Below are 13,869 nucleotides of genomic sequence, written 5' to 3'. Positions count from 1 at the left end.
TGGCAAGTGTGGATTCTGGTGATACCCCTCCTAGGAGAGGAGGGTGGGATCCTAGACGGAGGGGTAGAGGGAGGAGAGCCTCGCCTCTAGCCCCTGTAGAACCTATGGGTGCGGACCCTAGGTTGGTGGATCAGTGGCAGGATAGAGTCCCTGAACTGATTGGAAGTGGAGTGGAGACAGGTTGCTTTGCCCCTGGGGCTACAGCTCCCCACTCGTTATGGTTTCCGAGACCAGAGGCTCCTAGATGGCCTGGGGCCTGGTTCTGGCCATTGGCAGCTAGAGAATCCCCATGGGTTGGTCTAGGCTGCCTGGGAAGCATTGACAGAGAGATCCAAGTGGAGTCAGGAAGGCGTAGAACTGGAACATGCCCCTGCTGTTGTGGGCCTGGGTCCTTGTTCTATCGCCCCAATCAGGGAAGTACATCAAGGTATTGATTGTTCTCCCCTGGCTTTTGGCTGGTAGGGGGTTGTGTTGGACTTTTTGCCTTACGCAGGGTCATCCCCAGTCTTTTTGCCTCCTTCCTCCTGGTTTTTCTGACCTCTCGCTGTTGGCTATAGGACTCTGAGCACTTTATCACTGCTGACCAGTGCTAAAGTGCCGGTGCTCTCCCATCTAAATTTGGTATGATTGGCTTATACCTAATTGGCATATTTAATTTACTTATAAGTCCCTTGTACAGTGGTATCTCTATACCCAGGGCCTGTAAATTAAATGCTACTAGTGGGCCTGCAGTGCTGCTTGCGCCACCCACTGAAGTAGACTTTCAAACCTGTCTCAGGCCTGCTAGCACAGGGCCTGTGTGCGCAGTTTTCTGTCACAGGGACCTGGCATCTAAAACTTACTTGCCAGGCCCAGAAGTCCCCTTTTACTACATGTAAGTCACCCCTAAGGTACGCCCTAGCTAGCCTTATGGGCAGGGTGCCATGTATGTAGAAAGGCAGGACATGTGCCATATTGCATGGCCTGTCCTGGTAGTGACAAACAGCCTAACTTGGTGTCTCACTGCTGTGAGTGCTGCCTTCTCATAGGATTGCATTAGAAATGCCCTGCCTTATGTGTAAGGGGTATTGTCTGATTTATGAGGGGTAGCGTTGGCGTGTTTGGTATGGTTGTGATGGTGATAATAAATACTGGTGTGGGTGTATTTTTTATCACTATCACAGAAATGCCACTTCTAGAAAGTGCGCATTTATCTGTACTTATGACTCTGGTGGTTTGCAGCTTGGCTCCAATCCACGTCTGGGCAGAGTGACAGTTGGGGCTTTGTGAATACTTTTTAGACAGCCTGTACACAGGGAGGGTGGAGGTGTCACAGAGGTGCATCTACATACTGAATAGTCTTCCTGGGCTGAGACAAGGGAGAGGCGGGGCACACCTACATTTGTAAAGGCTGTGCCCTGGCCTCACACAATAGGGTTGTTAACCCCCCACTGATGTTTGGAGCCTGTGCTGAAAGGAGAGAGGGGGCACTCCCAGAACCAGTTGTAACTGGCTGAAACCTCCTCTCCATACCATGGTAAAACACTGTAAGAACTGACTATAAGTACAGGGGAATTTTCCCCACAATTTGAACATTCTTGGAACTTGAAACTGGACACAGAACACTGATGAATGGAGTCACCAGGAAACCACCATGGACTGCTGCTGCTGTGCTGACCTGTGACCTGCCTGGTCACTAGGATGAACTGCCACCATCTGCACCCCTTGTGCTGGCCTGTAGCTGGGCCCACCAGCCCTGTGCTTCTTCTTGTTTTACTGTTCCCAGGGGCAGGGTGCTGTGGCCCCTGACCCCTGCTCCGATCTCTACATCTTTTCCTTAGCGCTTGGGGAAAAGCGCTATCTCTGGAATTGATGCTGGAATCACCGCCGCGACCCGGGCTATAAATATGGCCTTAGCGCTTTGAAAAGCGCTTCCTGGATGCCCCAGATCACCGCCGCAGCCCGGGCGCCCTTTATTTACAAAGCGCAAGACTTGCGCACCTTCTAGTGCCCCTGGGGCACGAAGAAAACCTCCTTGCCGAGATCTGGAGCCAGCGTGCTCCTATCGGCGCCCCCGGGGCGAGGACCGCTCGGTGGAGCACCCCCGGGGCACCAGCAGGCCCTGCCTTGGGCCAGGACGACGTCAGGAAGGGAAGGGAGAGGAGGACGCCTCTCCCTCACCTGCGGGAGCCCTGAAGGGCTCACCATTCATTGCGGACAGGGTGGAATCCTCATCGGAGGCTCCCTGCGCCGCTAGCCTCCTTTGTTGGCCTCCCTAGTGGGCCTGTGGCATTTCTGAGGTCTCCCCTCCTAGAAGAGGGCCAGCGGAGGCCCGGGGAGACCCCAGGAAATTGCGGGTCCCTAAAAGGGGCCCGTAGTAACACTGAGGGGGGCGCATGGTGCCCCCCTCCCTTCAAAAGCAGTTTGGCTGACATGGGCCCCCCTCGTGAGGGCCGGTGGAGGCCTAGGGGGGCCCCCCGTGGTTACAGTCCCCAGAGGGGCCCGTTCATGGCAAGAGGAGGTGCATGTCGCCCTCCTCTGACCCCAGGAGATCACGAGGCCCCCGTTTTGCGCAGGGAGCACCGGGGGCCCCCTTGTTTCCGTTTCTTAGACACTGGAGGTGCCTCTATCATCTACCAGGTATTTCAAAGGGACAATATATATCAGAAGTTCTTATTAGAGACTTTATTGCATTATATATTGCCTACCTGTTTTATGATGTTTTTGTGTGCATATGCAAATGTTCCTTTTATGGGTATGACTTGCTAATATGTTTCCCTAACTTGCCATATGTTTTCTAATGTTCCTACTATGGGTGTTTTATGATATTCTTATGACAAGTGTTCTATTGTGATAACGTGTTTCCTGACTACTGCTTATGTTGCAGAATACTGAGTAACGTGTGTGTAATGTGTGACTACTGCTAGTCTGCAGAGTAACTAACGTGAAACGTTCTGACAACTGCTAAGGTAGCAGGATAGTACTGATATGTGATGTTTGGTCTGATAATTGCATTGTATACAATACAGTATATTTTCATATAATCTGGTGTTGTGTTTCCTTTGTGGTGGGGATATTACGTCACATGTGTGTGTGTGTTGTGCAAACGCTTTACACATTGCCACCGGGTTAAGCCTGACTGCTCGTGCCAAGCTACCAAGGGGGTGAGCAGGGGTTATCTTGGACGTGTAACTCCCTTGCCCTGACTAGAGTGGGTAAGTTCTGCCTGGCCGAGGTGCATACCCTAGCCAACCAGAAACCCCATTTCTAACAGTACCCATAAGCATATATACACTGGATGCACTTAGAATCATTTATCAAGTGAAACAATGACTGTCAGTGTAATGCACATTTAATAAATTCGTTATATCAAGTCTCTTAAGTATCTAATTTAATTTATTATCACAAAACCTCAATGGTACTCAGTTTATTTACTTTGGAAAGATTTAAGTTGAGTTTCTATTGATTTCTAAATCTTTGATTTTCAGATGTGTGCAGGTTAGGTGGTGTACCTGTTGCATGTATAACTCTAGCTTACTCACACAATTGGTTTCCAAAATCTTTCTAGTGTTTGAGTAACATGTATACAATGAAGACACAGAAAAACCTTGCTCTGAAATCCCATTCCCTTCACCTATATATTAAACCCTGACTCCACAATGTTAAATCAAATATGGCACGGTATTAAGACTCATAGGCCCTCATTCTGACCTTGGCGGGCGGCGGAGGCCGCCCGCCAAAGTCCCGCCGTCAGGTTACCGTTCCGCGGTCGAAAGACCGCGGCGGTAATTCTGACTTTCCCGCTGGGCTGGCGGGCGGTCGCCTTCAGACCGCCAGCCAGCCCAGCGGGAAAGAGGCTTCCACGATGAAGCCGGCTCGGAATCGAGCCGGCGGAGTGGAAGCTGTGCGACGGGTGCAGTTGCACCCGTCGCGTATTTCACTGTCTGCGCAGCAGACAGTGAAATACATGTAGGGGCCCTCTTACGGGGGCCCCTGCAATGCCCATGCCAGTGGCATGGGCACTGCAGGGGCCCCAAGGGGCCCCGCGACCCCCCCTACCGCCATCCGGATCTCGGCGGTCCGACCGCCGGGATCTGGATGGCGGTAGGGGGGGTCGGAATCCCCGCGGCGGTGCAGCAAGCTGCGCCGCCGCGGAGGATTCAATGGGGCCGCGGTACACTGGCGGGACCCCGCCAGTGGTGCCGGTCCGACCGCGGCTTTACCGCCGCGGTCGGAATCCCCATTGGAGCACCGCCGGCCTGTCGGCGGTGCTCCCGCGGTCCTCCGCCCTGGCGGTCAAAGACCGCCAGGGTCAGAATGACCACCAGAGTCACCACTTTTTGTATATCCATTAGAACATTCTGCAAAAAAATGCTACCATTTCACAAATCCAAGTTATAAGGAAGCTTTTTGCGACAGGCTAGCCAATAAAGAGAGAGAAAAACATAATACTCAGTACACTTTACACGAAAAGTTAGACAAACAACCACTTTGTGTTGTCTGTAGCTACATACATCAAAAAAAGGAAACTTCGTGTAGATGAATCCACATTTCCACATAACTAAAGATGATAATGAAAGGCTTTTATGTGTTCAAAGTTTCGTGTTCATCATGACACAGTTGATAGATGCATAGGAAAAGGAACGTTCCCAAGTAATGAAAGCAACTAAGCCTCGTGCCCCCTCCCCTTTCAAGAGAGGTTTTAAAGTTTACTGTGAATATTAGGACATAAACACATTCTATACTTATCTTTTTCTTTTGCTGGTTAAAATTGTCAATAATGACACCAATGAAGAGGTTCAATGTGAAGAAAGAGCCAAAAATGATGAAAATCACAAAGTAGAGGTACATGTATTTGCTGTATTCGTATGTTGGCTGCTCATCCTTTAGCTGAAATGAAGATTAAACAGAAAAACATCACAAGGAACGTGTTAACAGCATACCACTCATCAAAACACATTAACTTCATTATCTCAAAATACCTCACTAAAACATAGAATCTAACAGACCATTATTCATTCTCAAAGCCTATAGAGAATCTGGAAGCTGGTTTATCAAAAAGAAAGGCCGCACAATTATGGACAGGGCTGCATTTCCTACCTGAATTTACTGAGACCAACAAAGAGCTACTCAAGTGTCTGCAAAGCTACCCTGAGAGAGAAAAGGTGCAGTGAAGCATAGAGAAAGATTAAGAGTTTGCATAATGAATGACTGGGTTCCTCGTGTTCAGTTGGTTGTGAAAAAACAGATACACACAGTTTTGGCACCCATTTTTGCACTACTGCTGACACAGAAAAGAATTCAAACTGTAGTTGCTTCGGTGTAACACTCACACTTGTTGCAGGTTTTCCATGGCATAATAACAAGCACAAAATGAAATAATGCACAAATAACAAAAGCAAAATGGGCACATTTTCTGTGCCCAGTGTCGTGCCCCATTTTTTCCACAAGTCCATAAATTAGGCACAAGAAGAAAACTTTTGAAACCAAATTCACTACAGTCCATGTGATCACCGAGGTTCTACTCTGGCTAAGATTTATACTTTGGTAGCAATTGTGAATATAGAACAAAAGTGAAAACATAACTCCAAGACTAAAGCATAGGGTAACAGAGTTGCTCTAGGAAACTTCCTTTGTTTTCAACCAAGATGTGATTCTTACATATATTTGTGTGAAATCCTTTAGGGCAAACAAGCCTATGTAAACATTCAGAATATAGCTTCAAATTTCCCACATGATAATCTGCTTTAAAAATAATGGAAAACAAGAGTAGCAACTAACTAAAAGCATGGAAGCATCAGTTTCTTGCTCGTCCTTGTGCGGTCCCCAAGATCTGGAAAAGTACAACAGGAGGAAGATATTTCTCCTACCTAGCAGCCTGGACATGGAACACACTTCTCCTCAAGCTCAGGCAGACTGCATCACTGAAGCAGTCCAGGAAGGACCTCAACAAGGCCTGGCTCTTCAACTGAGCAGCACGCCTACATTCAGCACCTTGAGACTCTTTGGGTGATTAGCAGTGCTCTACAAATCCTTGATTGACTCATTGATTGATTGATTGACTACATTCAAATGTCACATAGATTTCAACATCTGTAGATCTCATTAGCATATCTGAGAAAATGTGGGTGAATGGAAAAGAACCTGAAGATGATGCTATAAATTCAAGTTTTATTTTTCTCTGGTAATTGTATCCTCTTACCATAAAAATCTTGAAAAAACAGAATGCCTAGTCATCTATAGTAGGGATTTCCAGGCTAATCCATGCTGCATTTTCAGCATCACCCCAGACTACTATATAATACATGGGAATTCAAGAAAAATGTCATGTCACAGAAGTGTCTTCATTAAAGGACATTGAACATGGAAAAATCCTACCAATTAAAAAAAGAAACAAACACCCAATTAACTCACATAATTCTTTGTGTTGTTTTAACAAGAGTTTTCCAACTAAATGCTCTTGTTTATTACAAAGTCAAGGTCCTGTCAAACAAAACAATGCAATATTGATAGAATCCAACAAATGTATCTGCATGTTTTCTTGTATTTTCTGTGCTTATGTAGTTTTACCAATATTTTTAACTTTTTAGATCAAAAGGCACTTATATCTCCACAACATATTGTCAAGGTAAATAAATATAGAGTTAAGAATAATAAATCTATACCACCCTTGACAATATGTTGGTAGGCTGTATTCTGGAGTAAGTATATGTGTGGGTCAATATTACTGACATAAGTACTTTGCAATATAATCCCATGAGGAGCTGGTGATGACATCATTGTTTTTTCTCAGGCAGGGTTTTGAAAAACAATTTAAAAATGAAAAATAACACTGAAACATTCTTTGAGTGCCTCCAAAATTTTTCTGTACGGACTGTAAATGAGTTCCATTTAGATGAATGTTTGACGTATATCCTTAAGATCTGGCATTTATCTGTCTTTCTTGAAACTACCCTGGAAATGCCTGGTCTATAGCAGTATTATATCTCTTTGGCTCTCCTCTGTGACCTCCCTTTCTTTCTCTTTTGAAAATGAAATGGGCTCAAATAGCATCACTGTTATGAAAAACAATATGAAAAATAAATTACCTAGATCTAAAAAATCAGGAATGTGGGCAACATTGTCACTTCTCTCTTTAAGAGGCAAGTGTTGGTTCATTAGCCCATCTTTAACTATGCAATTTAGTCGTTCACTACCTATCCCATGGCAAATTAAATTCTAATATCTAAAATGCATGCACAATTTTCTCATAGAGCCATAGACGGTGCACAACTTAATGTGTTTGGATGGATTTGCAATGTCTGCTGGAATTGGTACTCTTCTGTTGTATTAGTGACCTAAACCATTTAACAATGTATTACTTCCATTTACGTCCAGCTCTCATGGCCTGGAAGACCATTTTGAGACTTAAAGGTCAGTAAAGTGACCTAAGTTTAATCAGTCACGTGTTTCCTTAAACGCTCATATTTCCATCTTTGTGAATGATTTCTGGAAGAACAACACATTCATATGCTTCCAAGCTGTTGAAAAATCTCTCATAATCATAATCTTGGAGACTGTGTAGGCTTTCAGAGGTTCTTATGAAGCCTTATTCTTTTTATTTATGGATGTGAACAATGATTCATAGTTTCTTAATGGAAAGTAACAATTTTCCTAAATTAACCTGAATACTCTTCCCAAACTACTTGATAAACAATCCATTAGAGTTCTAAAGAGCACAACAAAACCCAGCTCTACATGGTACTTTGGACTTTTTAAACACCTTCATTGTTTTCATAATTGCAAGCTCCTCAATCAGTGCAGATAAAAACCACAGAGGTTATTTTCCATGTTTAGCAATGAATTTTATTTAATATCACATTCATTTTTTTCATATTTATCTTATGTGCCCGTTTACTGCTTTAATTTACATAACAGCCATGAATGTTTGGGATACTGTTTTTCTTTTAATATTTATTGTTCAAAAAGTCATGGTTGATGAGCTTGAATACATTTTAGCTATCACAAGCTGAAAGAAAACTCATAGCTTCAACTACCTGTCAGCAAGCATCCTGCCAGCTACTGTTCTCAGTTTGGTCCATGCATTTTTTCCAACAAAGTGGTCAATATGATAACGATAAATGTGGAAAAGTTGTTTCCATGAGGTCAAACACGATTTTGAAAAAAATATTAGGAGCTAAAGCAACTTCTTGAATTCTACTTCCTGAACTTTTGAACCTGGGATTGTTTCATTTGTTTTTGTATCAGGGGCAGGAGAAGAAGGGAGAATCCTGAGACCAAGAGACACAAAGCATCATGCAGGAAGCACTGACAGGGTAATACTTTCAAAGGGTATTTAAAACCATGCCAGACTACTGTGTATTTGGAAACACATTTCAACAAAAAACAAGTTTTGATTTCCACCCCACCTTAAAATGAATGAGTTCTCTGAAAGAATGAAGTTGTTGAGGAGTTTGCAATGTAGTGTTCCTCCATGGCCTTCCTGTTCCCACTTTGAATATCTTAGCTGTACAACACATTTTAGACAGTTGCTGGTTGTGAGCCAATTTATTCCCCCATATTTGTGACTATTGGAGTATTTAAATAGTAAATCCCAGACTAAGCATAATTCTGAACTGTCCTTATCTATTTTGTTGTTAGGACTTCACATAGGTATGTAGCTTACTTTCTTGGTTGGATATGTCTGTGATCTCTATCACAGAACATTGTAAGTAAAAAATGATAGACTGTACCTGAAAAGCGACTACTTCTCTATGCTGATTTGTTTATCCATAAAATGTATAGTATGCAAATGTTTGTGTACTCACTTATGTATATGTCCTGGACACCCATTCAATCCCATGACTCAGTGAGTAATGTCCATAAGTAATAAACCCCTCTCGGATAAACCACAAGAGATTTATTTACTATGAGGGGTTTCATACGTGTTCATCAAAATGTATTGTTTAACTGATCAATACTAGGCAACCACATTAGGTAGGCTTTTTCACAGTGGTTCTGATTGCTCTCGATCTAAATTTGGTCATTACTGGTTGAACATTTAAATTGGACAATTAATTTGGGTAATCAGCTTATGAGTTCATTGTATAAGTAATATCATGACATCACAATATATCTGCTGCAATGGCAAATGATTTAATCCATTCTAACAGTAATGCATAACACCCGGTCCTTCTTTCTTCTGTCATTGACTAATTCCTCTTTGTAGATCATTGTTGCTTATCCTTAAAATGTGCTAGATGAGAGTGTCTGAGGATTATGCATTATGCATTTAAAATCTATGGTACTGAGTGACAGGTGCTTGCCATACATTCAGAAATCTCGGGGGTGCCATGCTCTTTTTGAAATCAAGTCAGCATATATGCACTGAAAATGTTGCTATCAGACTAAAATCAGAAAGAATGACGTGTGTTACATACATCTCTAGAATCCACTGCTGCATACATTATGTCCATCCAGCCTTTAAAGGTAGCCTGCAAAAAAAAAAAAAAAATACAGTCTTTTTGAGACAAAGGCATGCAGAGGAGTTTTCATTATCATAGCTGTCTGTAAACGGAAAGCTGTGTTGATCCCTCAGTATTTGAAGAATGTACCAAAACTACTATCACTACTAACACCGAGTTCCATGGAATCATGATTTATTAATCCATTGTTGGGCTTTTGGTCAACATCAATTTTCAAGGTGGAGCATATTGAGCCATACTTGAACAGGAACTATCAAAAGTCCCACAACACAATCTGCCATTGGTTAGAAATTCAAGAATAGATAAAAGTGCTAAGTATGACAAAGTCACGTTTGCAACTTTTTCACCGTCAAAAAGAGAAATGGCTGAGGTAGGTTACAAGTCTTTAAATTTCAGACCTGTAGTTTGCATACAGATTTCATCAGGAGATGCTTTAACCCAGTGAGCAAAAATATACACTCATATCTTTGGCTTAGCCAAACCGTCGACCTGTGTCCTATTTAGCTAGACCGGTGTTACTATATTCAATAACTCAATATTTATTCCAACAGACTAATACAAAAAAATATTAAATATCATCCGTCAAGAATTTACTTACAAAATTACATACATCCCAATATTCAATCCAGCGCTTGTGCAACATTAAGGTGATACTAGATAAACACATTTAGGGATCACTGCAAGAGGGTTTCTATTGCAAACAAGGAACATACGCTCCTTTCCTATATTTTGAGGCAAAGTTCCTACTTCCTATTACCTGAGTGTCCTATTCTGGACTATACCAACAGATCATTTCTTAACCCCCTTGGGGGCTACTGACGTGAACTCTACATCAAGGGCATTCACACCCAGGTGCTTCTTATGGGGTAGTCATGTAAAAGCACACCTTTTGTGGTGGCACCAGAGGGATTTCCTTTTATATTTTTCAGGTCATGCTGCTGGGGAAGATCTTCTTGACAGGCCAAGGGCTGTTTTTGTTTTAGTAAAGAAGATCAGCGTGTATGTTGCCCTGATGTCAGTACTGCAAAAGTGAAAGCTAACTTAACTTTGGTTGGCATACCACTCGAAGGCATATCTTATCCATCCTGAACACCATTTTTTGATGGGAGGGGAATTATTGAAAGAGAAGAATCTCCCCTTTCCAAAGGTATCCCCCCAGTGGATCCCAGCTTTGAATTTGCCTTCAGAGGGTAATTCCCAAGCAGGATCCACACCGCTAGACACTAAGGATTGTTTTCTATGAGAGAACTACTGTCCTGGCCCATGGACCTTTGCCCATCAATGGGCACAATCTGTCTTTCTGTCCCCTCTGGGTTAATTAGGGGTGCTTACTCCAATCTGCTCCTTGGGGAGGAATAGAACACTGTCTAGGCACCAAGGAATGAAATAATAAGGAAAAAGTGCTGGGATAGTTCTGGCACAAGGTAATGAACCATCCCGAAAGTGAGACAACATAGTCTTTCTACACCCCCACCCCCCCCACTGGGAGGCAGTTTGCAAGGTTTGCCACAATGAGTACTTCCTGTGGGGTTGGAGGGTTGATGGGAAGGGAAGCTTACTTGGCACCAATGGGTGACGTGGTCCACCCTGTCTGAGCCCAGGATGGGGGCAGCCCACCCTGGTATAGGGCCATGTCCCCACCCCAAAAGGGGAAATAGAATATTACCACCAACCCTCACCCCTTGTGGGCATCAGAATGGGGATCTTCTCCCAGTGTGCCCCGGGAGTGGGGAGAAAGCCAACTATTCACCAGGGATTTTTTTTTTATATTATCTGCCCTGCCCAGAGGCAGATTGGGGGTTTGCCCCAATCTTCTCCCCAGTGATGCTAGAAAGCCCCCTAGACACCAAGGATGTTGCATTTGGGCAAAAAGGGTGTGGATCCCACCCCGGATTGGGCCACCATCCAGGGGAACCTACCAAACCCAGACATTTCTGAAAACTAGTCACCTAGTGGAGGGCAGGATGGTGTGACTTGTATGGTTCCCATGGTGTTTTCTTACCCAGAAGGCCTTGCAAACCTAGGCCCAGTCTCACAAGTTGGGTGCTGCTTTAATTGAGATACCAATGGAAATGCTCAGTGGTAGGAAGTCTGTGATCCCTACAGCTACGGTTGGAAATTTGCAACAAGTTATGGGTAAAACACAATGAGCAATCCAAACAACTCGCACCACCCTGAACTCCTTTGAGAGTCTAGTTTTGTGAAATGTCTGGCTATGGAAGGTTTTTCTAGGTGGCGGGCAAGCCAGGGCCCTAATTACCCAACTACATATGTTGCCCAACTGAGTAATTTTTCTCTGATTTATGATGTCTCCACGTCGTCTTTTGGAGAGGTTTGTGTCACAGTTTCTAGGCTGAGCCACACAAGTGGATATCATTTTTATCAGGACAAGCGTGGAATGATGGATAGTAAAAATGTTGTCAACCCCACACAGGCTCTGGAGATTTCTCTCACATAAATGTGAGAAAATTGGCTTTTTTAGCCCACATCTGGGATTTGCAAAGTCTTCTGGGTATAAATGTTTAATGGGATTGACATGAGTCACACCACCCAGTTGTCTAGTTTTCAAAAATGTCTCGGTTTTGCAGGTTTTTATGGGTGGAGACTGAACAAGAGCCTAAATTCCACAGCTACCCACATGTAAAAATGATGGTGCTAGATCAATTGTGTTGTCTCTATACCATGTATTGTGATGTTTTATGGAGCAAGTGCTAGGCCCATCCACATGGAGGGATTACTATATTTATCAAGAGAAAAGTGGGAACACAGAATAGTAAATAATTTGTTATTACCTATTGGATTTCTCTGCACTTGTGGTTTCAAAATGTCACTCAGATAGTGTGGAAGAAAGAAGACATTCTGGAAAATTCCCACTGAATCATAGGATAGTATGCATAACCCCATTTCAGAGTAATTCAAATAACAACTATTGCTAAACTATCTTGTGCACATTTCAGAAGTACATAGTTTTCCTGCTTACCAATTTCTCATCCTTATGTTTTACCCCATGAACTACCATATAGTAGGTACACAATGAAAAAATATTATAACAGCCAACTCTGTTCTTGCTCTGTGTATCATGTGTTAATGGACAACCTACACCACCTTCATATTCCTCAAGCAGTGGGGGTCTATTAGATGTAACGGTATATTGCTTTTGCAAATCAATTTGAGTGGCAAAAATTAAAGATAAAAACACTGTCATGAATTGCTATATTTCTATTCATTTAAATATTTTTAATTTCAACGATTTGTTTCTTTTGGAAACTTTGAGAATATTTTATTATTTTGCTGTGTCCTTTTATCTCTTTGTTTCTGTTTTACATTAGCTAGCTGTGGAGCAACATGCTGGGAGGTCTGGGGCAATGGAAAGGAGGTCTTGAACAGTTATCTTAATCATTGGCAGCCAAGGGAAGGGGATGATTCCGTTGTCCTGATACTGGATGGGGGTGGGATTGGTAGGGTGGGGTTTTGGTTGGTGGGTATTTCTTGGTGGGCTTTGGTTGGTATTTTGTATGGCTATGTTGAGGGGACAAATGAGTCAAAATGATCAATGGTTGTCTTATGATTCGTCTCATAATTTGTTGTCTGACTACTGCTTTGTAAGATTTGTTCTTGAGCTGTGGGTGTACGCCTTATGATGCTGGATCCGGTTCTTTCAAATGGGTAAGTTTAAATGTATCTGCTTACCGCATGCACCTCCAAACATGTCTCTATTCGTCGAGTAGCTATATTGATCGATACACATTTGGAACATAAGGTTTTAAACACTGTAGTGGATTCTGGGGGGAGGTGGGCGATTGCTCAGCTGATACTTTATGGTCAGAGGTTTGTGTAGTGCTCAGTTAAGGGCCAAATGCTGACGAGCCAGGGTTTTTTTATTTCCTCGGCTTGGAGTTGTTTGATTGGGCCAGGAGCTGCTGGTAATGGGAGATTTCAACTGTCTCACTGATTACTGTATTGACGCAACAAATCATCCTGCTGCTTGTCGTATCGTGAAAACCAGAGCTTCTATGGTTGAGCTTGCTCGTCTGCGTGGACTACGGGATGTCTGTATAACATTATATCCTACTAAACCTGGTTACACCTTTTATTCATCACTGCATAAACATTACTCGGGGATCAATATGGACTTTGCAAGCAGCAACTTGATTCAGGAAGTGGTTATGGGTGTCTGCCCTAAGATTACCTTGGATCATAACCCTTTATTACTATATTTTAAACTATATGCGGCTAGGGTGGCGCAGCATCAATTCCTTCCCCCCCTCATTTGTTTGTGAACTTCAAATATCATGAATTTATGAGGGGCTCATTGTCCGAATATTTGCTGCTTAATATGGGTACAGCATCCCCTCCGACTGTATGGGATGCTTTTATTAGAGGTGCTACACTACAGTTTGCTCTCTGCCAGAGCCAGGCCTTTCAA

General features: G+C 43.2%; 1 protein-coding gene across 2 annotated transcripts in view; it reads right to left on the bottom strand.

The window, feature by feature from the left end:
• Positions 1 to 13,869, bottom strand: part of LOC138261759 (sodium channel protein type 5 subunit alpha-like) — a 957,661-nt gene that overhangs the window by 19,866 nt on the left and 923,926 nt on the right. For both annotated transcript variants that reach the window (XM_069211083.1, XM_069211084.1), the window contains 2 exons: positions 9,399 to 9,452; positions 4,725 to 4,869 (listed from right to left, as the gene is read on the bottom strand). In XM_069211083.1, the coding sequence (XP_069067184.1) occupies positions 4,725 to 4,869; positions 9,399 to 9,452 (199 nt within the window). The remainder of the gene's footprint in view (positions 1 to 4,724; positions 4,870 to 9,398; positions 9,453 to 13,869) is intronic.

The sequence above is a fragment of the Pleurodeles waltl genome, chromosome 10, assembly GCF_031143425.1.
Source record: "Pleurodeles waltl isolate 20211129_DDA chromosome 10, aPleWal1.hap1.20221129, whole genome shotgun sequence".
NCBI lineage: Eukaryota > Metazoa > Chordata > Amphibia > Caudata > Salamandridae > Pleurodeles > Pleurodeles waltl.
This window is presented reverse-complemented; position numbering and strand designations above follow the sequence as displayed.